The 26,332-nt window shown below is 42.7% G+C and overlaps 1 protein-coding gene across 2 annotated transcripts in view; it reads right to left on the bottom strand.

Moving 5' to 3' along the window:
- TSPAN19 (tetraspanin 19) overlaps positions 1-26,332 on the bottom strand; it is a 36,005-nt gene that overhangs the window by 8,194 nt on the left and 1,479 nt on the right. Inside the window, exons 2-8 of one of the 2 annotated variants that reach the window (XM_019543131.1) lie at positions 20,686-20,779; positions 20,522-20,594; positions 16,445-16,575; positions 13,674-13,748; positions 9,517-9,627; positions 7,728-7,871; positions 874-957 (exon numbers count right to left, since the gene is read on the bottom strand). In XM_019543131.1, the coding sequence (XP_019398676.1) occupies positions 874-957; positions 7,728-7,871; positions 9,517-9,627; positions 13,674-13,748; positions 16,445-16,575; positions 20,522-20,594; positions 20,686-20,751 (684 nt within the window). In that variant the 5' untranslated portion in view covers positions 20,752-20,779. The remainder of the gene's footprint in view (positions 1-873; positions 958-7,727; positions 7,872-9,516; positions 9,628-13,673; positions 13,749-16,444; positions 16,576-20,521; positions 20,595-20,685; positions 20,780-26,332) is intronic. The other variant, XM_019543132.1, reaches the window with a different exon arrangement.

Here is a 26,332-nt window from a genome sequence, read left to right as displayed (position 1 = left end):
CCCAGACGCCAAGAGGCAGCGTCAGGCAGCGGAGGGTGGCTGGGGCATAAAGCTGCTAACCCTGCAGAGCCATGTGGCTAGGGGGCAGGCAGGAGTCTGGCCCCTGCCCAGTCACTGTCTATACATGAATTTCAGTGCAGTAAATGACCCCTCTGTAAAACTGCAGTTAATTTCTCCACCATAAGACAGTACTGCCCCCAACAGTACTATGTTATGGCAGAGTTATTTTCCTGCACCCTAATATTTGCACATGTGTAGATGGTGACACTTTACTGCAGAGTTAATTTGTCTACTCTGCACTAGAACATATGTGTAGATGCACCTAGTGACTCCCTTCTAATACTATCATAAGCTTTATCAAATCTATGTACACTTAATGTACAGCTTGCACAACTTCCCATTTCTTTTCCAACAATAATCTTATTGATTAGAAGATTAAGAAGTAGATCTATCTTTCTTGAACCTACAGTGGTAATCTTCCACAATTAATGACACTTATTACTATAATTATATTAGTCTTAAGAGCCCCAGTCATAAATCCCATTTTACCAACAGCTAACCAAGTAGAGAACAAAGAAATGCTTCTTTCCTCTGAGAGCTGACTTCTGCTGATTTCCCACCCTCCAATGCAGATAAATGTAACAAGTTGGATAAAATAATGTATACAAATGATCTATTTAATACTGGGCATCAGGGTCTATGAGGAAGTCAACATTATTTATCTTCTAAAGGCACCATTATTTATCTTCTTATGCCCCTTAACGTTAAGCAAAAATTCCTATGTCATTTCAACAGGGCACGACCAAGCCCAGAGAGTACTGAGTTTATTTTTGTGAATGTTACAAGACTGGTATTTTTTTTAAGTACTCTTACCTGTACAACTAACAGCCCAATATTGACTGCAATTAAGAACAGAGTGTTGTTTTCAAACCACATTTTAATATACACTTCACATCCCTAAGGAAATGGAAATGAACAGATTTTAAGTGTCAGATAACTTTTAACTATTATATTCAGTCAGAATATGTTTTACAATGTGTACCTGTTAACATGTTATGGAAAAACTTCCTGCCATGACCTGATAATTCTAACACTACAGAAGGCAGTAACTCTATTAATGTGTTTCTAGCCTTTTAATTGTTTAGGCAGTTTTAAAAATGACTGTTTTAGATTCAAACATACTGAATTTTACATTGAGGTAAAAAGGACTACATTTCTGTAGGAACATAAATGATAGATGTTTTTTCTAGGCAGGCAAGAAGAAGACCCAGTTCTTAAAGATCTTTCCAGACCACCCATCCTAGCCTTCAAACAAGCACCAAACCTTGCTAACCTCATCACCAGAAGAAAACTCCCTATGACCCAAACCACACCAAATGAATCCAGACCATTCCAGAACAAGAAATGCAAAACCTGCCAACACATCTCCACCACTCCCACTATAACCACATCCCACAACAGCACCATCACTATTCCTGGATCTTACACCTGAACCTCCAGAAATGTAATATTTCATCCAGCGCACCAAGGCTACGGACAGACTTTATACATAAACCGGTTTACGTGATCAGAAACTGGTTTAAACCTGTAACAGAACAGATGTTCAGTACACATAAACCAGGTTGAAAACTGGCTGAAACCAATCTGAGAGAAACCTGGCTGAATGCAGTATTAGACTTAACTGATTTGGCTCAAACCAGTTTATGCAATGTTTGTCCCAGACTCCTTGCTAGTTAAGATAAACCAGACTCCCCCAGCATCCTGGCATGCTCTCTGGGCTGGCCCTTTCCCTCTGCTCTGTTCCACAGCAAGGCTGGCCCTTTCCCTCTGCTCCCTGGCTGGAGCTGCAGCAGAGACTGCAGATAGAGCAGGGCCTGCCTGGCTTTCTGCTGGCGCACCCCCCTCACTGGTCAAGCAGGAATTCCACCCCCCAGTCTCTCACAGTGCCGACTCCAGCCCCATGGACTCTATGCATGTGGTATGCTAGCTAATGCAGAGAGGAGTCTGTGTGTTTGTATCCAATTTCACTGGGATAGGCAGACAGAACAGTGACCACTTAGGGCTTTTTGGAACTGATCAACAGGTCAGGTGGTAACCTATTTAAGAAGAGTTTGAACTAATGGAGAGAGGCTGTTGTTTTGCTGATGGAGTGATAAACACTTATCAGCCCTCTGCTGGTTTGCTTACCTGTCAGTTTGCTGCAGACAATAAAAAGAAGCAGGGAGGGAGATTGTTGATGCTATGGAGCTTTTCAGATGCATGCACTGCACACCTGCCTTGCCTGAGAGTGCTGGCTGGGGGCTGGCAACACTCCCGCCCCTTGAGCAGCAAGTAGGGAAAAGCCTGGGATGGTGCAGGCAGACCTCCCTAATCAGAGGTCCTGCTGAGGCCTGGCCATGTCCCCCTCAGCTCATCTCTGTGGAAGAGAAGGGAGGGCTGCTCTAGTGCCCTCTGGCTTCTAGCCTGAGCCACTGCAGGCATGTGCCTGAATTCCCCCCAGTCCAGATAAAATGTTTGTCTGGTTACAAACTGGTTCAGCCTAGCCAGGTTAGACTGAATCTATTCAGGCTCAGGCTTTTTGAATCTCTGTCCCTAGCCCAAATGCCCTGATAGAAAATATGTAAGAAGACTATAACAACTGTGTACCAGAACGAACACACACCGAAAATCCATCAAAGAAAAAATATCCAATTATCTGTGGGTGCACACTTCTCACAAGACAATCACTCCCTCTCTGATTTCTCAGTCCTAATCCTCAAAAGGAACTTACAAAACACCTTTTTTGGTGAGCCTACAAACTTCACTTTACAAATCTACTGGATACAAAAAATCATGGACTTAATATAGACATTACCACCTGCCTGACATCTGATTCATCAGGTACCTGCCTGAACTTACCATTTCTACACCCCCTCCCCACCTCGCCTGTCCTTCCTCCTTTTCTACCCACTGACATCCTAAATTCTACCTATTTACTTTTTCATGGACTGCCTCTTTGATACCTTGGAGAACCCATTACTACAGCAGAGTCTCCCAAGCTTATGTTTTGCATTCCTTCACCCATTATTTCCTCCTTTGACCTCCCCCCCACTTCTCTACCCCCTGTTTTCACAAATTCCACCTATTTACATTTTCTCTGACCTCCTGTCACACTTTTAGCTCCTTTCCTACCTTGGAGACCTCAGAACCACAGCAGAGTCTCCCAGTGCCTGAAGAAGGGTGCTTGTGCCTGAAAGCTTGCAAAGAACTTTTTCCAACTACTCAGTTGGCCTAATAAAAGATATTGCATTTACCCAAAGAACCTTGCCTGCCTATGCCCTTAGACCAACATGGCTACAATCAACATCCCTGTAACATGGAAGATGTTTTTCTAAACATCCAGTACTGTACAGCTGGATGCTTGAAATAACATTTTTAGCTGTTGCAAGAAAACTGGAATCCTAGACTTAATTTATATTCTTTTGGATCAGTGATTCCCAACTGTAGCGCCCTGGGGATCCTTTGGAGGATAAGCAGAGGATCAGGTTTGTCTCTGCCTGGCTAATCCCCCCATCCCTCTTGTCCTGTCTCCCTGCAAGGTAGTAAGCACTGTAACATATAAATAAGTTCTTGAAATTAGGTGCCACTCAGTTCACAAAGCTATAGAGGCAGTCCTTGGGTCCAATAAGGGGTGCCTTGAGTCTGAAAAAGTTGAGAAACACTTCTAGATTATTGTTTGTATGTATTATACCATTCTTTTAAGAATTCATAAACTCTTACATAGATAATATGCTGAAAAACAAGGAAGGGTTACTGTTACTACAAGACAAAAGGTATATACACCACAATTTCCATTCTTTTTGTCTTTTTCCTCTCTACTGCCTTAGGTGCACCTGCTGTTATTCGAAACTATTTGTAGAACTGTGTATTTTGAAGTAGTGTAAAGAACTATTAGTTTATGTATATAAGGACTGGTTTTCTTTTTGTTGATACATACATAGGGATGTTTTCCTGTTGAAACCATAGTTTCTACCATACTCTTTTCTAATTTCTTTTTTACTGTGAGTTTCTCCTCACATAAAAATGTTAAAATATTTTTGCAAGAAAATAAAAAAAACTCGAAGTGGAAAGTGTTTCAGTTGTTGGCAGTTCTCAAATAAAATGACTTCTGGTTTTAAGTTTGTAAAACATACACTAAAACAATTTCTATAGGGGTGCACCGATAGAGATTTTTGGGGCAGATACCAATAGCCAATAGTTAAGGAGGAATATTGGCTGATATGATCCAATTTCCAATACAGCTCCCTCTAGCTGGTAAGTCTGGTGTGATGGAAGGAGAGGGGTGGATCAAGACCCCTGCAGTGAGGGAGGGAGGGAGTGAGGCAGGTGCTGGGGCAAGCACTACCCAGTTGTGGCAAGCGGGAGGGCGACTGAGCAGGGCTAGTCTGGGCAGAGTTGGGGGTGGGGGAGACTGCTCCCACTGCCATGCACCGCTCATCTGCCAGCTCCAGCCACTACTCCTGCTGCTTGTCCAGGAGGGCATGGGGTGGGCTGGGGCTGTTCCCAATGGAGCCTGGGCTGGGCACAGGGGGCAGCATTACTGGGAGAAGACTACGAGATGGGGGGGTTGTAGCCATCTCAAAATTCACTGTAGCACCGCCCCCCATGCCCAGCCTGGCCCAGGCTCTGCCAGGAACAGCCCCAGCCCCCTTCTCCTGCACAGATCCAGCGGCACCCCCCATCCATGTCCTCCCAGACAAGCGGAAGAAGTAGTAGCCAGAGCCAGTGGACAAATTGTGCATGGCAGTGGGAGCCATCTCCCTCTCCCTGAGCCGCCTGGAAAAGCCCTGGTCTGTTGCCTGCCTGCCTGTCTTGCCTGTGCAGCACTTGCCCCAGCCCCTGCCTCACTCCCTCCCTCACTGTGGGGACCTTGATCTTCCCTCCCACCCATGCCCCTTCCCTTCCCCCTCCCCTTCTACCACACCAGACTTACCAGCTGGCAGCTCTCCAAGCTGCTGGCTGTGTCTTCACTGCCTATATGCTGTGCTGTGGCTGTGTGCATGCACATGCATTTACTGGCCCAATTATCGGCCACTTAAGGCCAATTTCTGATAGACAATTTTCTTTATATGGGTGCCAATCCGATATCAGACTGATATATCCGTGCACCTCTAATTTTTAGGTATTTATTATTTTGACCAAAAGTATAGTCCACTTTTATTCAAATACAAAATGACCCTGAATATAAGATGACCCCCCCAACCAAGAATTAGATTCTACAAATGGAAAACGTATAAATTTATTATAATTTTCCATGTATGAAATCTAATTATTGGAGGATCATCTTAACTTTGTCTCCCTGAGCTACTGCAGGTGGTGGGGGAGAGATGCTGGTGGAAGTAATGGGGCAGGCAGTGTGGAGGCAGCAAAATAAGGAGACAGCTTGCCCTGTGCCACCTGTCTCCTCTCTTGCCCTTTATTGTGCTTGGCCCCCTGCAGCCCCAAATTGCCCCAATCCCCCTTCCTACTTGTTCCCCCTTCCACACAACTTCTGCTCCAGCCATAGACTCATTTCCCCACCCCCACTTCCTTTCATCTTCCCCACTCAGAATTCCTTCTCCCCCCACCTTCCCGTCTACCCACCCCATACCTTTGGTCTGTGCCAGTAGGCTCTGTCCCCGTTGCAGCCTGGGGCATATAGCAGGGCTCCAGCTTGGTCCCATAGCAGCAGCACAGAGCCAGCACTGCTGCTATGGGGTTGGGCTGGAGCACGTGCTCCATGCTCCAGGCTGTATCAAGGATGGAGCCTGCTGGCATGGAGCAAAGATAAGGAGGAGTGTGACAGAGGGGAACAAGTGGTGTGGTGGGCAGACTGGGGGCTGCAGTTGAGGAATGGCAAGACATGGAAAAGCAGGGGGGTGTGGCCAGGTGGCAGCCGCAGCTCTAGCTCCTAAGCTGCCTCATGCTTGATTGTAACGTGAAGTCGTTTTTTCTTTCATGTTAAACAAAGAGAAGAAAATCTCCTCTTCTAAGTAAATATGGTATTTTCCATGAGGAAAAAGAAATTATTTGATCCAAAATGTGTGCGAGTCTATCTATATCTATGAATAATAAAATAATACACTATATGTATATAATAAAAGAGAAAAGTGTTTTTATATCCCTTCATGTAACCTATATGAGTTAATGTGTCACAATAACAGGGGACAATCCTCACTAGACAAGCAAAAACATAGAGCATTAGCAGATAATTGATTTTCGGGTGAAATTCATAATGCTAGTTAACAGCTATAAAGCCCTCAATGACCTGCATCCCACTGATAAGCCATGTCTTTTCACACCTGGGACCGCCAGAGCTGGGTGCCTGCAGGTGGATGCCACTGCGAGGTGGGAGCTGCTGTGAAGGGAAGCATCAGCACCCCCTGTGGCCCAGGGTCCACTCTGCCCGCCAGCAGCTTGCCCTCCCCTTCCCGCCACCAGAAAGGCAGGTAAGCTGGGTGTGTGCACAGCATGGGCAATTAATTGGCCCTAAATTGAAGCAGTGTTTTTAAAAACCCACTGCTTCAATTGAGGGCCCCCATTTTGTCTATACACACCCTATGTTCCTGGTATAATATTTCATGGAGCTTTTAAAAATGGTGGTAAGGTCTGTCCCAGGGTTGGCAACCCCCACCACACATGCCAGAGCATGGCACTCAAAGTCATTTTGCTTTGCATGCATGCCTTAGGGCAGATGGTGGGAAAGGGATCGAGGCTGCACTGCCACAAAAAGGAATGGGCCTCCTGCAGCTCCCATGCCATCCACCTGGAGGTGTGCATGCACCTGCCACCAGCAGTGAGCTGGGCCAGGGGTCCCCAGACCTTGGTGCAGCAGCTTACAGCCTCCCTGCTGCCTGCCACAACTAGCCCAAGTTCTGGACAGGCCCCATCTGCACACCATGGAGCCTGGACTGCTTGAAGCAAGCAGTGGGGATGCTGCAACCTTGGCTCAGGTTGTTACTGGCAGAGGGTGCATGCATGCCTCAGGGAAGGTGGCAGAAAGAGGTCAGGAGTGAACCGCCACAACAAGAATCAGGCCCCTCTTGGCTCCTCTGCCATCTGCCCCCCCCCGGTATGCCAACATCTTTTAAGTCAAAGTTGGGGTATTTTTGGCATTCTGCCCAAAAATGTTGTCAAAGGTCACTCCTTATACTCCAACTTCCTAATAATTGCAGGTTTAGAATCTAGTTTCCTTAAACAAACTGGTTATTCTCTGAAGTTAGTGAATCCTGAGCTTTGGATGTTCTCAGGCTTATTTTTATGCTTTATTTTTTCATCCTGTAAAGTATACTGACAACTCAAAAAGCAGGTAAAGGCAGTGCTGTCACTATATAAATAATAGGTAATCAAAAAAATTAGTTGCTAATGGATTTTTTTTTTTGCTACATTGCCTCATTTCTATATCATAGCTGTCCACAGCACAGAACTGTGAATACCAAGAGCTTTGCTATTGCACAGGCTACCAGTGAATGTTTTCTCACAGTTATATGATGCTCCTAGGTCCTATTATCCTGAGGCTCTGATCAAGAATTTTCCATGATGGACATTTGAAAAGTGAAATGCAAGCAATTGGCCCACCTATGGATGTCTTTGGTTTACCTAGGTTGCACTTTACTTATGTTTCAGTTTTTAAAAAGACAGATTCAGTAAAACATAAAAGGTATGACAGTTAATTTACTCTTACTTTAAAACAAATATTTAGTCCTTACTTTACTGTACACTGAAGTTTCTGAAGCAACACAAAACCATTTCTTGATATTAGATATTGTACATGAGCACGGGACTTGATTTACATGTTCTTTATGCTCATTCTTTTTCCAGTCTAAGAAGTTGTATCTTCCACAGCACTCCAACTAGAAAAGAAGGCACATACCCAAGATAGCTGTAACAGAGTTAACTTGTGGACCAATAGCAGTATCAATGCAGCAGTGTGGATTGTAGAATGTACAAGCCAATTCAAGACCCTGGTGACAAACATGGGTGGCTAGCCCATACTGAACTCTGCTTTGCTGCACTTATATTGCTAACTGATACTTAAATGAGCAAGATTTAAGCCACCTCAGGTGTATCTACACATGTTGCAATCACACCTCTAAGTGTAGCATAAAAATGCACTTAGGTTAGGATTATGCAATAATACCAACTGTTTCTGCAAACAGGACTGGGCAGCCTAAAGAGAGAAGAACTTGTTCTTAAAGAACATTTGTTTTTAAAATCTCTATTGCAAATGTATTTGTAAGCCGAGACCCATATGCTGCAATTTACTTGGTGTCATAAAGCTATTTTTAATATCATCAAGAACCGTGAAGATCACCTTCCCACAGTATATTCCATTGAAAAGTTGGCACTGTTTTTTAAGGACTTCCTTTAACAAGAGAAACTATTTCATGTCTCACCATTTGATTTTCCATGCTAATTTGGGGCTGTAAGATACAGCCCACTTAGTAGTTAGCGAAATGAAATACAACACCACCAGGTGCTCTCACTTGGCCAGGGACAAAAATTACACATAAACCAATATAAGTGATTGGAAACAGATTCGAATCTGTAACGCAGTAGAAGTTCCATGCATGTAAATTGCTTTCAAAATGGCTGAAATCAGTTTAAGATAAACCTGGATGGCTGTACTTTCAGACTTAACTGATTTAGGTTAAATAGGTTCTGTGAACTTCTGACCCAAATCCCCTCCAGATCCAAGTTAACTTATAGTCCCCCGGCATCCCAGGGATGCTTTGCACTTCTCCCACAAGCCCCACCGGACAGGGTGGGTGGGCTAACGTAGGCCCAAGCTGTCTGCTCCAGCCAAGCAGGGAGGCATGCTCTAGCACCCCCCAGCTTCTGGCCTGTGCAACTGCAAGCAGGTGGCTGCATTTCCAGAATCAAAAGTGAATGTTTATTCACTTGCTTGTCAGTTCATTCTATGCAGCTTAGACTAATCTGCCAAGATGGAATCAATTCAGCCTTGGGCTTTTTGACTGTCTGTACTTAGCCATACAGTTGGGAAATATTAGTGTGATATAGATGTGTTGGAGAAATAGAAATTGGCTCTTCTTAAGGCACATGATATTTTAATGTAAATACCATGACAGCATGACCTTGCTATGCCCACAGGTCACAGTATGCAAGCTTCACTTTTTTTACTATTCTGGGGCTTGAGTCCATTTCCAAATACTGTTAATATACCAAGATTTCTAGCACTGGCCAAGGCACTTGAGAACTTTTACTGTTATGCTCAGGTCCCCTATTGTGTTGCAGTGATCAGGGATTATATTTGCCCCATACAAGGCTACAAGGTAAAGTTTGGGAATATTTTTTTCTACATAAACCCAACCAAGTTCATATAGCCCAAAGGTATTGTTATAACAGCAGGGAAGCTATCTGCATACCATAATAAATAATTCACTAACTAAAAAATAGTGTTTATTTAGTGCCTTAAGACATGCCTAGTACTAGGATGATATAACATTTTGGTCTGGTATCTTCTCATCTCCTACTTACACTGTGCTGCACATCATTCAGAATATGCCATGCATGTTCTTCTTGACTTAGATTCTTATTCCCATAGTTTGAAATAACTGCATCAATTCTGTCACTCCACATAGCACGGGCCTGTTAAGAAAAAAAGCTTTTATAATACATTACTAGCTTCATTAATACTGACATACTGACTGATTTAAAATAAACTACTGAAAATGCTTTATTCTTAATATAATAGTGCCCAACAGAGATCAGGATGCCATTGTGCCAGGTGCTATACACATTTGGAATAAAAAATAGGTCTACCCTGAAGAGCCTTCAGTAAAGATAAACAATATAAAGGGTGGAGTAGAAACAGATATATAGAGAGGTAACATGACTACTCTATCCTGAATCATAGAGTAGGCCAGAGGGAGTCAGTATTAGGTCACTGATCTCCTGACCCTTAGAGCAAGATGCTATCTGGAAGATACGATTCCTTTCCTGAGTGTGTTTTGTCACACTTCTGATTAAAGAAAATGTATGCAAATGACATCTGCCCTATCTTATGTTTTTTGTTGAAACCTAGACGTTGCTGTTTCAAAAGCCTTTGTATTCAGCTGCAAATCCAGTGCTCTCTGAGATCCAAATTATTGTCACCCTAACAATCATCATTATCATTTTCCATTTTATTCTATGTAATGCCACTGTTTTCTGTGATTCAGAATTCCTTTGGCCTGGGAGCTGCTGTTACACTGAACTTGCAGTCATCTTCCCATTTTTACTTTCTTCTTTTCTATCACTCTCAGGCCCACTTATACAGCTTGTTTTCCCATATAAGAAAGACAACACAGTGACACAGTCGTTGAGCAGGGCAGAATGCCTAAAAGAAAAGTATAGATTAGAGTATTCCCCTCTTCAAACCATGGAAGTATTGGCAGCTAGCAGTGAGCCCCTGGCAGGAGCTTGATGTTAGTTGCCCCACCGGTGGATGGGGCAGAGGGCTGGGACCTGCCCCACCCTTACATCTCTTTCCAAGGCCCATGGCTCAATCACCCAATCAAAGCACTGGGCTGTGACCTGCCTCTGACTGGGACAGTTCCCAGCCCCTGCTCTGCTATTGCTGAAGGAGAAGGATCTCCCAGCCCTGGCCCTATGATCGAAGAGTGGCAACTGGGTGCTTGCTACTTGCATTTGCAGGTAGTAAATTTACTCATGATTAGAGCAATTACTGTACAGTAAGCATCTGCATGTGTAGACATGGATGCTTACTGTGCACTTACTAGCTCTACTCAGCAGTAAAGCATCTTGTGTAGTTGAGCCCACTGAAGTGGAAGCAAACATACCTAGACTGTCTTTGACAAATGTTTATCTAACCTGTAAATTCCTCAACTGAAGAGAATTTGACAGGCACCTAAAATGCTATCTTCCAGTTCTTAGCTACCCTTACAGTTATTAAGGTTTCCTCTCATACATATTTTTACTTTCTTTTTGCTACAAAATAAGCCTGCTTCTTTTTGCCCTAAATCCAATGGACAAAGAGAATAATTGATCAATGCTCTGTCATAAAAACTGTTTACATATTGGATTTTTTTGTCCGCTTACTCTTTTTTTAGAGAGAAAAACATGACCAGCTCCTTCAACCTTTATTCTTTGGTTGTCTAACCTCTCATCATCATTGTTGCTTTCTTCCGGACTCTCTCCAATCTTTCTTTAAATGTGGTACCCAAAAATGGGGTATGGATTGTAACCATGTTGGTCAAAGGACATAGGCAGACAAGGTTCTTTTGGTAAATCTGATATCTTTTATTAGACACACTCAAATAGTTGGAAAAATTCTTCTTTGCAAGCTTTTGGATACCAATACCCTTTGTCAGGCTAAGGAAGCAACTGCAGGTGGTGTGTGCTCTTCCTGGATGGAATGAATAGTAAAAAAGCCAAAGGGAGGTATCATGCAAGAAATCCAGTCAGTGGGGAGTCTGTGGGTGAGATACAGATCAGGTGGGGGCTGTTTCAGAACTGTTATCTATCTTTTTGGAGGAGTGTTCTTGTCAAAAGGCTTTCATTCAACAAGTACACTCCTCCAGAGAGAGAGAACACACTTTTGAAAGAGCCAACCAGATACCAAGTGCTGCATTACAGAAGAACCCCCCCATGAATCGCACACCACTAGTTATGACATCACCCCTCCCTGGAACCTAAACGGTAAGTCCTCAAAAAACTGAGACTCATTTTCTTATATAATAAAGGGCTTAGTCCGTCTGTCTGTCTGTCTGTAACGCTCTTGGAGCACACTGTTTGGTTAGTGAAACACCCAGTCAGAGTGTGGAGTGCCACCATGATGGCGGATATGGAGCAGTGCTGCTGGCCTTGCCCCCTGCTCTGCCCCTGCCATCATGGCAGCACTCTGGCACCTCCCAGGACCAGGCTGGGGAGGATTGAGGATAGTGCCGCTGGAGGCAGCGGTGGCACGGGGTGGTGGTGCTCTGTCCCAAACCCTCCAGTCATTCTTGATGGGCAATTTGCTACTATTAGAAGACCCAATTCTTAAAGAAATCTTCCTAGAACCACCCATTCTAATATTCAAACAACCACCAAACCTCACTAACCTCATCACCATCAGCCAACTTCCTACAGCCCAAAAGACACTGAATGGATCCAGGCCATGCCATGACAAGACATGCAAAACCTGCCAACACATCTCCACCACCCCCACAATTACTACACCCAACAGAACAATCAACATTCCTAGATCTTACAGCTGCACACCCAGGAATGTAAAATATCTCATCCAATACAGCAGATGTCCTGATGTAGGGCATGTAGGAGAGATCAATACAAGAGAAAATATGTAGGAGAGACCAAACAACAACTGCATACCAGAATGAACACACACCAGAAATCTATCAAAGACAAGAATACCCAGTTAACTGTGGGGGCACATTTCTCACAAGAAAACCATTCTCTTCAATCTCTCAGTTCTAATACTCAAAGGAAATGTACAAAACAACTCACATACACAAGCCTACAAATTTCACTTCATCAACCTACTGGATACAAAAAAACAAGGACTAACTATAGACATTGGATTTATGACACAACCTGCCTAACATCAGACTCCCCAGGTACCTCTCCACTATTTACCAGCTACATTCAACCCCCTTCCACCCACCCCCAACTTGTCTCTCACCTACTGACTCCTCAATTTACATCTTCACTGACTGGCTTTCTTGCATGCATACTATCCTCTGGCTGCTTCACTCCATCAAGAAAAGCACAGACCAACTGCAGACGCTTTCTCAGGCTGACAAAGGGTATTTGTACCTGAAAGCTTGCAAAAGAAGACTGTTTCCAACTATTTGACTTGGTCTGATAAAAGTTACCAGATTTACCAAAATAACGGTGTGTACCCAAAACTGGACACAATAATCCACTTGAGGACTCAAGAACACTGATTACAGAGGTATAGTTACTTCCCATGTCTTATATATGATGATCCTATTAATACTTGTCAGAATGAGATTTGCCCTTTTTTGCATTATATTGTTGACTTATATTCCAGTCCACTATATATGTTCCATATACTCTTCTGTCCTTCAGTACTGCTGCCCAGAGTAGTGTTCCCTATTTTCTATTAATTTATTTTGTTTTTCCTTTTGAAGAGTGGCAAATTGTATTTGTCTTTATTACATTTCATCTTGCTGATTTTTTTAAATCATTATTTAGATTATATTGAACTCTTATTCTGATCTTCAATACCTGAAACTCTCCTGGCCCATTCTACCCTATTAAATGAAGAAATTGACTTCCATCCAATCCCTTTTTACAAGCAGCTGTTAATAAATATTGCAGTACCTGTATCCATGTCTATGTCTTGCCCCCAAGCCAGTGTGCGAGTCTTACTAATGAAAGCAGACTAATTTACACAACTCTTTAACAGGAGGTATAGGTTCTATGGAGATCGTGGAAGAAAAGATAGGACTTTAATTGGCATTAACTTCTCTCTATAACTTGTAAATTTCTCTTGGTTCCACTTGCCAAATGGTTCCATGTGCCAGTATGAGCATATTCAAGAACTGGACAAGGTCATTGCAGAGCTCCCATCTATTGGTAGGGAGCACCCCATAGGGATTGATTCTAAACACTTAAAATATTATTATAAAATTAATAATGGTCCAATATATAGAAAATGTACATACCTCTTTTCTGAATTTGTATATTAGCACTGGTATTGCAACTTGGACACTGAAGACCATAACTGTGAGACCCATATACTAAAAAGTCAAATGAAAATTATATACTGTATCAGTAAAATTTATTACACATGCAATGATGCAATACACAGTTCTATCCATAAACTGAACTCTGTTCATGCATGATTATTATTCAGGGACATTCCAATAATAGCAAGAAATCCGCATACATAAAAGCAATTGGAAAACTCAGTCCATCACTATTACTGCTGCTATCAGTTAGGATTAGGCATCAAGTGGGACACAAGTCATGGATGCTTGATTTAAAGAAGAAGCCACAACGTAATTGAAATAATGAATGGGTGCTAATGGTAGGTACTAATTATGTAGCATTAAGGTATTATTATGCTACTCATCTGCAAAGAATTGTAAAACACTTACCGTGAAATTTGGGGTACATAGAAGTCAGTTAGTATTAGTATAATAATACTTGATTGCATAACTGTAGGTGTAGACCTGGAAAGTGCCTAAACATGACATAGGTACAATTTAGTTACCTAAACTCCAAAGAGAGATCTAGATTGGCCTAACTCCATGAGCCTTAAAATACACTGGGCATCAGAGTTTATACAGTGCCTCCATTTTGACTGTAAATTCCCATATGATCCTAGACTTGCCCTTCTGGCCACACTCATAAGTGATCCACTTTAAGCAGCTAAACGCCTAACTGCCACCTAAGCTCTGCTGCAATTCAGACTCATGCTGGGGAGGTACCAAATCCAACAGCAGAGAGCTAAAAAGAGAGAGTCACTTTTTCTCAAAATGCACAGTTGGTGGCAGTGGTGATGCCAGCATATTATGTGATAGATAGTGGTTAGAGCACTAACTTAGGAAATGGGATACTTGGAGTACAGAAGCCCTTCAGCCTCCAAGGATTCAAATGCCATATTTCCTAGTCCTAGAAGAGGGTCCTAAACACTAGGCTATAAAATAAGTTGTATTGTGGGCACTTTCCATCCTTCCTGGTGAAACTTGGTCACTACGGAAAAAGGAATGCAAGTATAATACGGACAGAAGGAAAGTAAGCCAATGGGACCACAACTTCCTATCTCAGTGATGTGAGCACTTAGGTGGGGAGGTGGGGGACACCTAGGTTCTGGTTCTAATTTCCTAGACCACTTATGCATTTTGCATTAAATAGTCATGGTCAATAAGCAGAAATAATCCTGGGTTATTTCTTCCACAGTTTTTCTTTAAGTGAGGCGAGCAGATTAATAAACTAGATTTGTGTTAGAGGGAAATCATAGAAAAACAGAACTAGAAGGGGCCTCAGAGATCATTTAGTCCAAGCCCCTCCTCATAGCAGGATCCTCCTTGTTTAAATCACCCCAGACAAACAGTTGTCTGATCTGAACTTGAAAACTTCCAGTGAGGATGAATCCACAAAATCTCTAACTCAGCAGCCAGCAACCTTTTTGGGTTGTGGGCTAGAGTGACCCAGTTCAGATCAAAGGTGCGTGGGTATAGAGGTAAAGCTATCAAAGTATTAAAAACTGCTGAGGAATGCAAAAAGAATTCTACCTGTATCTATCTTGAGTCAGGTACAGGGCAAAGGATCTTCCCTGAACCTTGCATCATTGTGTTGAGATCTTTTCAGTCTGATTTCTCATTTCATATCAGTAATATCAATGTGCACTTCCTTTGCTTAAGGTCAAAGCTTTAGAGAAAGAGGCCCCAATTAATTGCAGCAGCAATAAGAACTGTCCCTCTACTCAGCCACGGACACATGTAGTTTGGGTTAGTGACAATTTCAATTACCCTTTCTCTTCCTACACTTCAAGGAGAACAATAAGATAAGCATTAATCACACTGCTCAGCCTATTCCTGCAAACAGAAGTCAAATTTTCTGCTTGTGATGCTGAAGTTATACACCATTGAGTTCTTCATCCACATTTGCTAGGAAGCACTGCCTAAGGGAGTACAGAACCCTTTTAGCAACATAGCTTGCCCAACAGGCAAACTACTGCCCAAAGTAATGGCTTAACATGAAATCTCTGTGCATCCTATTGAGATCCTGTGCGAGGGAGATTAGTCATTTTTTCAAGAATAGTTCCAGAAAAGCAAAGATGACAACATTCAGTAGAATTGACTATTTAGAACTGAATTCAGGTTTAAACTAAAAAGGCCTACTAAACCATTAACAAAATTATCCTGGTGGCAAAACTTACAAGCAAACTGCTTCTGTCTGGTTTTGTCATTGCTGGACATTGATTACTTCCAATAAATAATTAATCTGTCGACATTAAAAAAATGCGAAGACTTATAGTATACTGCAGTTTCACAAGTTATTATAAATGGTTCTGTGCAAGAATCAACTTTCAGATCATGAAACACTAGAGGGTTTGTATAAAATTGTGTCAAGGTTTAGAAGCACTTTTTTTGGAAACTGCAAATGTTAACAGATAACATTTCTAAAGTTCCACTATTTTCATATCTATATGCCTAATGCCCGCTAGTATTGTGACTAGCTAAAGGCATTTTGTTACAGCTCATTATCATCTTATAATATCTTTTCTTATGCAACACACAGTTTCTCATATCATGGACAGTCATCTTACATTCAGTTTCCTTATCTGTTTCTGCAGACCTTTACACATGACCCAGATAATAGTTAGAGTAAAGCATAATATTAGGATGATCTTTTTTAGTACATTCATTGACTCTGCTTTGCGACCTAAATTGTCAAAGCCAGAGGCATTTCACTAATCTCTACTCACCAGAACTAGTAAACATCTGATTTCTTTGAAACTTCCAATGCATCCCAAGAATGAAATAAAAATAATGATGGATCCAGTGCCAAGCAACATGTAACAAAGATAAGATATCAAGTGGTTCTCACCTGTGAAAGCTGAAACAAAATGCATTCATAAAATAGCATTCCTTGTTCTTGGTATCTTCTACTTAAGAAAGGTTTTGCCCTAAGAATATATTTTTAAAAATTCAGTAAACTAATTTCTAGAAAAGCTTTGTTGAATGATATAAACAGTAGGCATGACTACATGAGAAATATTAATGTGCGTTAGCCTAATTTGATATGCATTATGGGCTCATGTCTACACATGTGTACTCTTAATGCACATGGAAGATGGCGAAATTAGGCTAATCACTCTAAAATTTGATACCTTAAGTGATATTGTACTTAATTTGATACCTTTAGTGCTAAGTCCCTGCACATGTAGACACCTGCCAAAAATCCCTTAATGTACATTAGCTTAATGAGCACTAAATTTAGTTATGCTTAAATGCATGTGTAGATGTGCCCAGTAAAGTGACAAAATGAACTTATTACCACCAGTTTCTATGGCTTAAGAGACACAGATACACTTGTTCTTCTATATTACACTAACTACCATTACATTAGCAACCATAAGACTCCTGTACTAAATTAGATGTAAACAAGAACATGTCTAAGGGTACAGATAGATAACACATTTACACTAATGTCAAAAAATTAGTGAAGAGACTTGATATGTGTATATTAAGTTATAGATATATAGATATAAAGATTCCATTCCTACAAAATGGCAAAATGTATAGGAGGAACTTGATACCTATTACTGAGGTATGGTCAAAAGGGAATAGGAGATGATCTTGCCTTATAACTCCAGATAGACACCATGCAAAGTTCAGCACTATTCATTGATTTCTGGTTTTAGATCCATAATTATATAGAAATTTCACCTTGAATTAAATATTACCAACCCCCTGGTGAATTAAAAACATGAAGTTTTAAACAGCAATCTATGCTTTTTTCCAGGAAGGCCTACAGTTACAGAGTTGATTAAAACCTAACAGTAGATATATTTTTAAATGATCACAAATATTATTGATACAGTAACAGAACCTAAGTAATAGGCTAGGGACAGACATTCAAAAAGCCTGCGCCTGACTTGATTCAATCTTTGCAGGTTAGTCTAACCTGGCAAGGCTAAATCACTTTATAACTGAACAGACATCCCGGACATGCAGGCACAGGTCTGTAGTGGCTCAGTCTAGAAGCTGGGGGGCACTAAAGTAGCCCTTCCTTCCCTTCCATAGCACTGAGCTGAGGGTAGGCATGGCCAGGCCCCCACAGGATGCTCTGATTAGCCCAGCAGGGAATTGATAACAGTATTTATCACTTCTAACACAGTGGTTGTCACCCGATTAGGAAAACAACAGAGGGACATTAACAGCTACCTGTTGATTCTGCCTGTTGATTCTACTTGTTGACTCACCAGGACTGTAGCCAGCATGTGGTCTGCTAGCTAATACACAGACATCGCTCTGCAAAGCAGAGGGGAGGAGGGAATTCCTGCTTAGTGGGGAGGGGAGAAACAGACCATAGTCTCTGCCGGAGCTCCAGTGAGGGAGCAGAGGGAAGGGACCAGCCCTGCTGTGGAACAGAGAGCCCCACCCAGCCAAGAGAGCATGCCAGGGGGAGTCTGGTTTATCTTAAACCAGGAAGGGGTCTGGGACAGACATTGCATAAGCTGGTTTGACCCAAATCAGTTAAATCTGGCACTACATTCAACCAGGTTTATCTCAAACTGGTTTCTGCCATTTTCAAATGGTTTATGTGCACTGAACATCTGTTCTGTTACAGGTTTAAATCAGTTTTTGATCACTTAATGGTTTATGTGTAATGTCTGTCCCTAGCTGTAGAGGCAAGGATTGTTTGGTAGCTAAGCAGTAAACTGAACCTCCAAATTCCACCAGAGTGGAGGTGCTGTGTGATCCTAATCAAGTCACTTACAACTAGGACCTCAAAGGAATTAGTTGACTAACTTATACTTCAACAGGACCTGGACACCTAACTCCCTTTGTGGATCTGGGCCTTAATCTCAAGATGGCACCCCACCCTTTCTTCTTCCTGACTTCAGACTAGTGCACATAACTACTCCTCCCTAGAACATTCCTTGAAGTTTTGGAATTGATCAGATGTGGCCTTCAAAAGTTGTCCTGTTACAGAAAAGGTGCATGCCATCAAGCTGGCAAGAAGGGCTCACTCTAGGCAGCTAACAAAGGTTTTCAGTAGACAAAAAGGAAAGCACACACACGTCTTGTTAGCAAAAAAACACTTATTTGAGAAAACAGAAGCAGAGCATTAGGTTAATACAAAATATTTTTGGACATTACATTAATGGTCCTTTACACTGAGAGATAAACATTATTATTTATTATATAACATGAGCTAAATGGATCTACAGTTCAAACAAAGTGGAATATTCAAAAATGAGATTCACCAAGGCAACTAAATGTACAACTTACAATTATGATCACTTTAAAATTCCAAATAAAAACTTATTAGAAACAAAAATAATATCCTCAAGATCAACAAGAGAAAATGTTCCTAAGAGACAGCAAAGAAAAAAGAATAATTCAGAAATTTCTAAAGGTACAGGGGATAAGACAGTTCTGAAGATGATAATTCTACAGCATGTCATAGGGCAGTGTGAACATATACATAAACACATTCATAGGATCATAGGAAAGTAGGGGTGGAAGGCATTTCACAAGGTCATTTAGTCCAGCCTCTATACAAACACTGCAGTTTATGAGGCAGACGCTAGGGTGATGGTATATTACATACCTTACATCAGGGGTCAGCAGCCTATGGTCCATGGGCCAGATCTAGCTCGAGAAGCAATTGTACTAGCCCACAAAGGTCTGATCCAGTCTGTGTTTTAGGAACAGTTGGCTGATCCTCTGCTTCTGTCTAATTCAATTTTCATTTTAGTAACTGCTGGCTGATCCCAGCTCTGGCTCCATTTCCAATGACAGTGCTGTCCTGTGGGGATGGCTGCTCTCCTTTCCCTCCATTATCCCTGTCAAATTAGCCACTCCAAATCCTTGCTTGCCATAACTGATGGTGATGATGAGGCAGAGAGGCTGCACGGAGTGGGGGAGAGCAGCCCACCCAACAGAGCACAGTCAGCTGGATTGGGAGATTGTCTGCCCATGGTGACTGCCAAGTCAAAAGGGGTGGCCTGCCCATAGTAAAAGGCTGCTGACCTTAAATAATTAGACTTCCACTGCTTTAGGCCAGAAACAGTTGAATAGCCACAACTTGCACTAGATTTCTTTGCCATGTGACATGTCATGTGTCACGTACGTTGAGGCAAAGGGTATATCTCCATTGATCAAAGGCATAACAGTTTTGGCATCCTGGGCAGAGCAGAAGGGGGAGGTGGAGGTTGTGCGGAGCAGGATCGGGGTATTTGCCGAGGGGGTTCCAAGCAAGTCTTACCTCACCTGTAGACTACCTGGTTGCTGCTGCTGCAATCCAGCTGCAGGAGCTGACATGACAGGGGCTCAGGGCAGCCCCTGTAGTGCAGGTTCCCCGGGGGCCACCACTCTGGCATCCCCTCTAAATCTGCTTTGGGGGTGGGCATCTCTTTACTGACTTCTAGTTATACTACTGATACTGACTGCCAACCAAAGCTGTATTCATGTTCATGTCATCTGATCATCTACACTAATAATTATTACACATATAAAATAGGGTAAGTATATTCTGAGGAACTGTCAGGGAAAAAAGAAACATAATTTGTATTGACATGAATATACTTATTTCTGTGACCACATTAAAAAGTAAATTGCCTATAGTAATCGGGGAGACGTGTTTATATATAGTAACCCCATTTCAATAATTGTATTTGTGTAAAGAGGGAAACCATAATTAACGGCAAAGTTAATAATGGCATTTTAATCTAACACTGCCACCTTGTGATAAAGCCCTGTAATTATATTTCTGTAGTTAGCTGGTATATCTTTTGGAAACCATGAAAACCAGAAAAAGTACCCATACTCACATAAAGCAGTGAATAAGTTGTTTCTGTCGAATAAAAGCCACAGAGCGAATGTGAAAACCATTAGACCAAAAATCTGAAAATAATAACAACTATTGCTTTAAATTAAACACTTGCTAAGTAACACATTCCAAGCAGTTTAATTTAAAATTAATTAAGACTCTTACCAAGGAAATTCCATTAAATATGGTTAAAAAGTATTTCACAACTATTATTTTATCTCTTGTTTTCATTCTTCCTTTTGATGAATTTTAATGGCTTCTGAAAATATAATTAAGATAAGTATTAATTCAATCAATATAAAGTTGTTCATCATTTCAGTGAAACCAACTGCTGCTCAGATGATATTTTCCCTGACAACTGCCTGAAACACAAGTTTAAATATTTATCTGCTGCTTTAAACTACAAAGTACAAGCATCAGAAAAGATGTTCAGGGAGCTGTCAAGTCTTGTCTGTCTCACAGGTATGATCCATCATATCACGTCTTTTTCACCTTCTTCTATCACAAAGACCCATGGGAAAAGAGGTAGGACAATGTGTACACAAAAGGCATTAGAGATCTGCCTTTTGTATGCTTACATCCAGTTTCTTAGTTATTTTTGTGTCTAATTTCTGTCAAGTTAATTTGAAATCTGTAGGAGTTAGGTACCTACCTGTTGCAAGAGTCATAAATCTGAATCACAGAGACTGATTCGACTTTTATTGATGTTAGCCAAAACACACTCATAATCTCAGTGAGATCTGGATTACAACTGCAGACAAACCGAAACAATGGACCAAATCAATGGGACTAAACATACATTTAAAGTTAAATGTGTGTGATTGTTATGTAGGTACAGAGTAAAATTTCTGTTACAGGACTGCAGGATTTCTTAGAGGTAGTCCACTAATTTCTCTGTTACGTGAGAACATTCCAGTTAATGGAAGAATGAAAAGATCGAAGCTTGACAATCATTGCTATTTTGTTATTGTTTCCTAATGCATTTTTCAGAAGATGTGATTTAAAAAAGGAAGGGATAAGTGCATAAGGATTTATCTTTTTTTCATAACTGCTCTCTATACATGGGCTTTAGTGAGACTGCCATAATTAGACATATAATAAAGGAAAAGAAAAAGCAGCAGGATGATTCAGCTTCTACATTTTCAAGGAACTGTTCCTGCACATAAATCTAGAATTATGAAATCTCCCTTGCATAAAGACAGTCAAAGTAACTGATTAATATGAGTGTCAGTGAACAACTGTTAGTTGGGTTGTCTTATTTCTCTAAATTCTTATTCTTTTCATTATGAACCTTTGCTTGCTTAATGCCAGATGCTCTCTCTTGATTTTTTCAATTTTATATTATAGCATCACATACAGTTTATAAACTGTATTGGATAACTTTTTTACACTTTTCTTGGAGAAGATTCTGTAACTCAAAGTGGTGTATTGGATATTCACAGTGCATTGCATCTCATCAGAATGTTGTACATCTAAAATGTTTTGAAACATTGCATCTGCAGCATAATCTTGGTACAGTAAAGCAATCCTTATGGATACATAGTACCTAAACAATTTGTACATTAAATGTTTCATCACTAATACAAGTTATAAACAGAATATATTCTTTATAAAATTACTTGTCAAAAAGGTAAAAGTAGTATTATCTTTATCCCCTTAAAAGCATGCGCTTTAGTTGTCTCAAAAACATACAAAAATCCTTACCAGTTATGAATATTTTACTTCGAACTTTTCAGCACTTTCCTACAATGACAAATCTATGTCTTCACTACATCTGAAATACGTATTTACTAATTCTTGTGTTGTCCCTATATTATTTCCTGGTTACAGGAGAGATCTATGTACAAAAGTTTCTTCAAGTGATACGTTTTGTTTACTAAATGTATTATGTAGGCTTTGTGGTCTTCAATCACCACGAACACAATTAACACATTTTCAAAAACAAACATCATTTGAGCCCATTTGGCACCAAAAGAAATGTAAACTGATTTAATTTGTGCCTGAAAAGGGCACTTCTAAAATTGCTGTGAATAGAATTATTGCGTATTATCACAGACTTGTAGCCCTGGTAGAACAGAAGGATAAACTTACATTAATATATATTTAGGTCAGAAAGAATCATCTTGTCAAGTCTGACTCTGTCAGAAATTTTCACCCATTTATAACTGTATTGAGCTCACTAATTTGTGCTCAGTTGAAGCGTGTTTTCCAGAGAAGCATGCAATCTCAATGAAGAAGTGAAGAAAAAAAATAAAAAACAGAATTTTCCTGGACAGTTTATTCCAATGCTTAAATGATCTTCCTGTTAAAAATGTATGCCTTACCTAAATAGAATTTGTTTGGCTTTAACTTCCAGGTCTTGATTTTTGTTTTGATCTTATCTGACAGGTAAGAGACCCTGCAACTTGATATTTACTCTTCCCAAGAATTTGCAGATTCTCATCAAGTCATCTTCTAAACTTATTTTGAATAAACAAAACAGATTAAGCTCTTTAACTCTTTCATTGTAGGGCTTTTTCTCCAGCTCTCAAATAGTTTTGATGTCACTTTTTCTTTTTATCTCTAAATGTTCAATCCTCGTTTTTGGTATGTGGCCACAAGAATGACATGTGGTAGTCCAGTACTGGTTCCACTAATGACATGAACAGAGTTAAAAACTTCTGTTTATGCTACCTAAATTCTTCCCTGTTTCTATCCTGTATTGTCTCTCTTTTCTGATCATACTGGGAGCTCATGCTCGGTTGGCTGTTTGCTATAATTCATAAGCCCTTTTCAGAGTAACTGCTTTTCATGACAGAGTCCTTGCATTCTCTGGATTTTCAAAGATTTTTGCAATGTAAAAATGGATGGTCTAGAAGACAGAATCATGGACCCCAGAACCTACTGTATGTTAACGCAATTTTTTTTCAAGCCAGATCTCCCACTGGCATAAATCAGCTATGGTTCACTTGGAACCGATGGGTGCCTGTACACGAGCCAGAAGGCTGCTCTGACACGCTATAATTAAAGTGCATTGGAGCAGATTCAATTAACTAAAGTCTTGTTTGATTAGCTTTGGATAAAGCGCCCCCGCCACCATTTGAAGTGTGGGGATGCTGATACATGAGGCGCTGCAGGTGCTTTAATTACAGGCTTATGGTCCTGCTCTAATTAAAGCCCACCCTCTGCCCCTCCCGACAGAACACTTGTAAAAATGCCCAATGGAACTAGTATAATTGAAAAATAGGCCTGGAAATAGTCTGAGATGTCATCTAGTATATCGAACTCAGTGGTACTCAACCTTTTGGCTCCATGGGCCACATGACTGGGGCAGAACCAGTCCCTGAGCTGGACTGAGTCCTTAACACCAAAAGGGGGCCTTGGGGCCCAGGCCTAGCCCCTCCTGCCCAAGTGGACCAGGAGTCCTGGCACTGCCCCTCCCACTGGCATTGCATCCCAGGGTCTCAGCACTCCCCTCCACCCCCAGAATTGGGCCCACTACTGCCCCTATGTGGCGGGCACTTTACTTTAAACTCAGTGTGCTTCCATGCCGAGTCCAGCATGTGCCCAGAAGAGGCATTACTTTAGTTGGACCTGTCTTGCCCTACCATCTGCCCCAAAGCTCATATGCAGCTGCTATCAGCAACTAGCAGGATTGAACCTCCAACCCTAGTGCAGCTGCTTGCAGATTCGTAGCTGCCTGCTCTGAGCAGTCCAGGCTCTGACGAAGCCCTTGCCACCTGTACCAGGGAGCCTAGGCTGCTCATGGCAGGCAGCCATGAGCTTGCAAGTGGCTGCAGCCAGGTCTGGAGCTGCTTGTTGCTGCTGATGGCTGCAGGTGCACCTCCAGGAACACAGTGGGGAAGGGGCCAGGGCATGGAGGCTGTGGGGGGCGGCCCCCCCTATGTAGCAACCACACACACAGGGGCAGAGCAGACCCCACTGGGACCCCTTCAGTGGCAACAGCAACTGAACAAGGGACATGGCCGAGGTCTGTGCTACCCTGCAGCAGTGGCCTGGCTCCCGGCTCAGCACAGTGGGAACAAAAGCAGGGGCAGAGGCAGGGGCTGGCAACACAGCTTAACTTGGGTATGGGAGGTGGATCTTCCTGGGACTGCCCAGTACAGGGACCCCTGCAGCACCACCCCCTCCCACAAGTACCTTCTCCAGGCACCACATAGGGTGACCACCTTTTCAAAATGGGGGCTTTGGGGCTCTCCGCCCTGCTGCCATTTCCATGGGAGCCAGATGCTCACCCCCTGCCAACCTGGCAGCAGCAGAGGGTTACAACTCTGTACCACTTCCCCTGCTGCTGCTGGGTGTACAGGGGTCACCTTGCCGTGGCGGCATGGCCAGCACAAGGCTCCCAGGGAAAGGCAGCATGGCGGGGAGCCCTGAGCCTGCAGCGGACAGTCTTCCTTCACCCCTGCCCCATTCACAAATTTGGGGAGAATGTGCCCACCCATGTTACCCTGAGACTGTGCACAGCTGTGGTGAGCTGGTCCCCCCCCCCCCAACCCTGACAAGCTGACTGTGGCATCATCCTGCTCCCACACCAGGCTCAATGCACCACCATGGCTAGGCAGTGCTCACAACCCCAGCCCTGCTGCATTCCCTCCCTCACTGTGGGGGCCTCAATCTGCAACTCCTGCCTCTCCTATGCCCTCTCCCCTCCCCACCCATAGAGAGGCTTCATGATAGGGAGTTGCTCTCCAGGCTGCCTGGCTGTATTCCCAACCACAAAAATGTGTGTGGGCCGGCACATGCAAATGAAACCCCCTGCGTCCCAGTCCTGGCAGTCCTTTGCACCCTGGAATGCTGCCAGACTGCAAGGAGAGACTTGCAGTTTTCCGCAGGGAATGGAAAACCCAGATCCCTGCAAAACACTCTAAATTCAGGACAAATGCTGTCCCACAGTTATGCAGCTTGGGACCGGGACCTGAGGTTCACATTCCAGGACTGTCACACCCAATTAGGAACGGGTGGTCACCCTAGCACCACAGCCAGGCCAAGGTCTGCTCTACCCTGTCCCCAAGAGACATGGATGGAGACAGCAGAGGCCATAGCTCCTGTGGCAGGGGAAACAGTGTGACCACATAGGCAAACAGGGGAAGCAGCGTGACCACGTAGGTGAGCTCACGCCAGGCAGGCCCTGCAGCCTCTCCCTGCCTTCCGCTCATGTCGGGCTTTTTGCCCTCTGATATATCCTCCACAAGAGGTCTATATTGAGCAGATTCTTTTTGGTATTGGGTGGTGGAATCGGAGCGTACTCCATCCACTCCATGCATTGACCTGGTATTACAGTGCTTCCAGGACCGGTGCAAAAAACCAAAACAAAAAAAAGCTTGCCAGGACAGTTTCCCTCTTGCTCCCCTGCTCTGCTTCTCCTCCTGCCCCTGTGGGGATGTCAGGCTTTGTGACAGGCAGCCCCTGGCAGTGGAGTGCAGCCCTGGCTCCTTCCCCATGGTGGTCCCAGAGCTGTGCACAGCAATGAGCTGACTGGGACTCTGGACCCTGGTGCAACCGCTTCCAGGTTTGCAGTTGCCTGTCACATTTGGCTGGGCTCTGGGCAACTGCTGCCTTTCACAGAGCCTGGGCTGTCTGCAGCAAGGCTTGCAGCCTACCTGCTGCAAGCAGCCCAGACTCTATGGCCAGCAGCTGCCCAGAGTCCAGGTGGATATGATGTGCCAAGCAAAACGGCCTTGAGTGGCATACTCTGGCACACATGCTAGGGGTTGCTGACCCCTGAGTTGATAGCTGATAGAACTGGGTTTGAGAAAAGTGCTGCTGAAGCACTGAATATATACAGATGCTGGGGAGCTGGGTTGAAGTA

The sequence above is a fragment of the Crocodylus porosus genome, unplaced genomic scaffold (assembly GCF_001723895.1).
Source record: "Crocodylus porosus isolate Cpor-Errol unplaced genomic scaffold, CroPor_comp1, whole genome shotgun sequence".
NCBI lineage: Eukaryota > Metazoa > Chordata > Crocodylia > Crocodylidae > Crocodylus > Crocodylus porosus.
The sequence above is the reverse complement of the archived record's forward strand: the minus strand, read 5'-3'. Positions and strand labels throughout refer to the sequence as shown.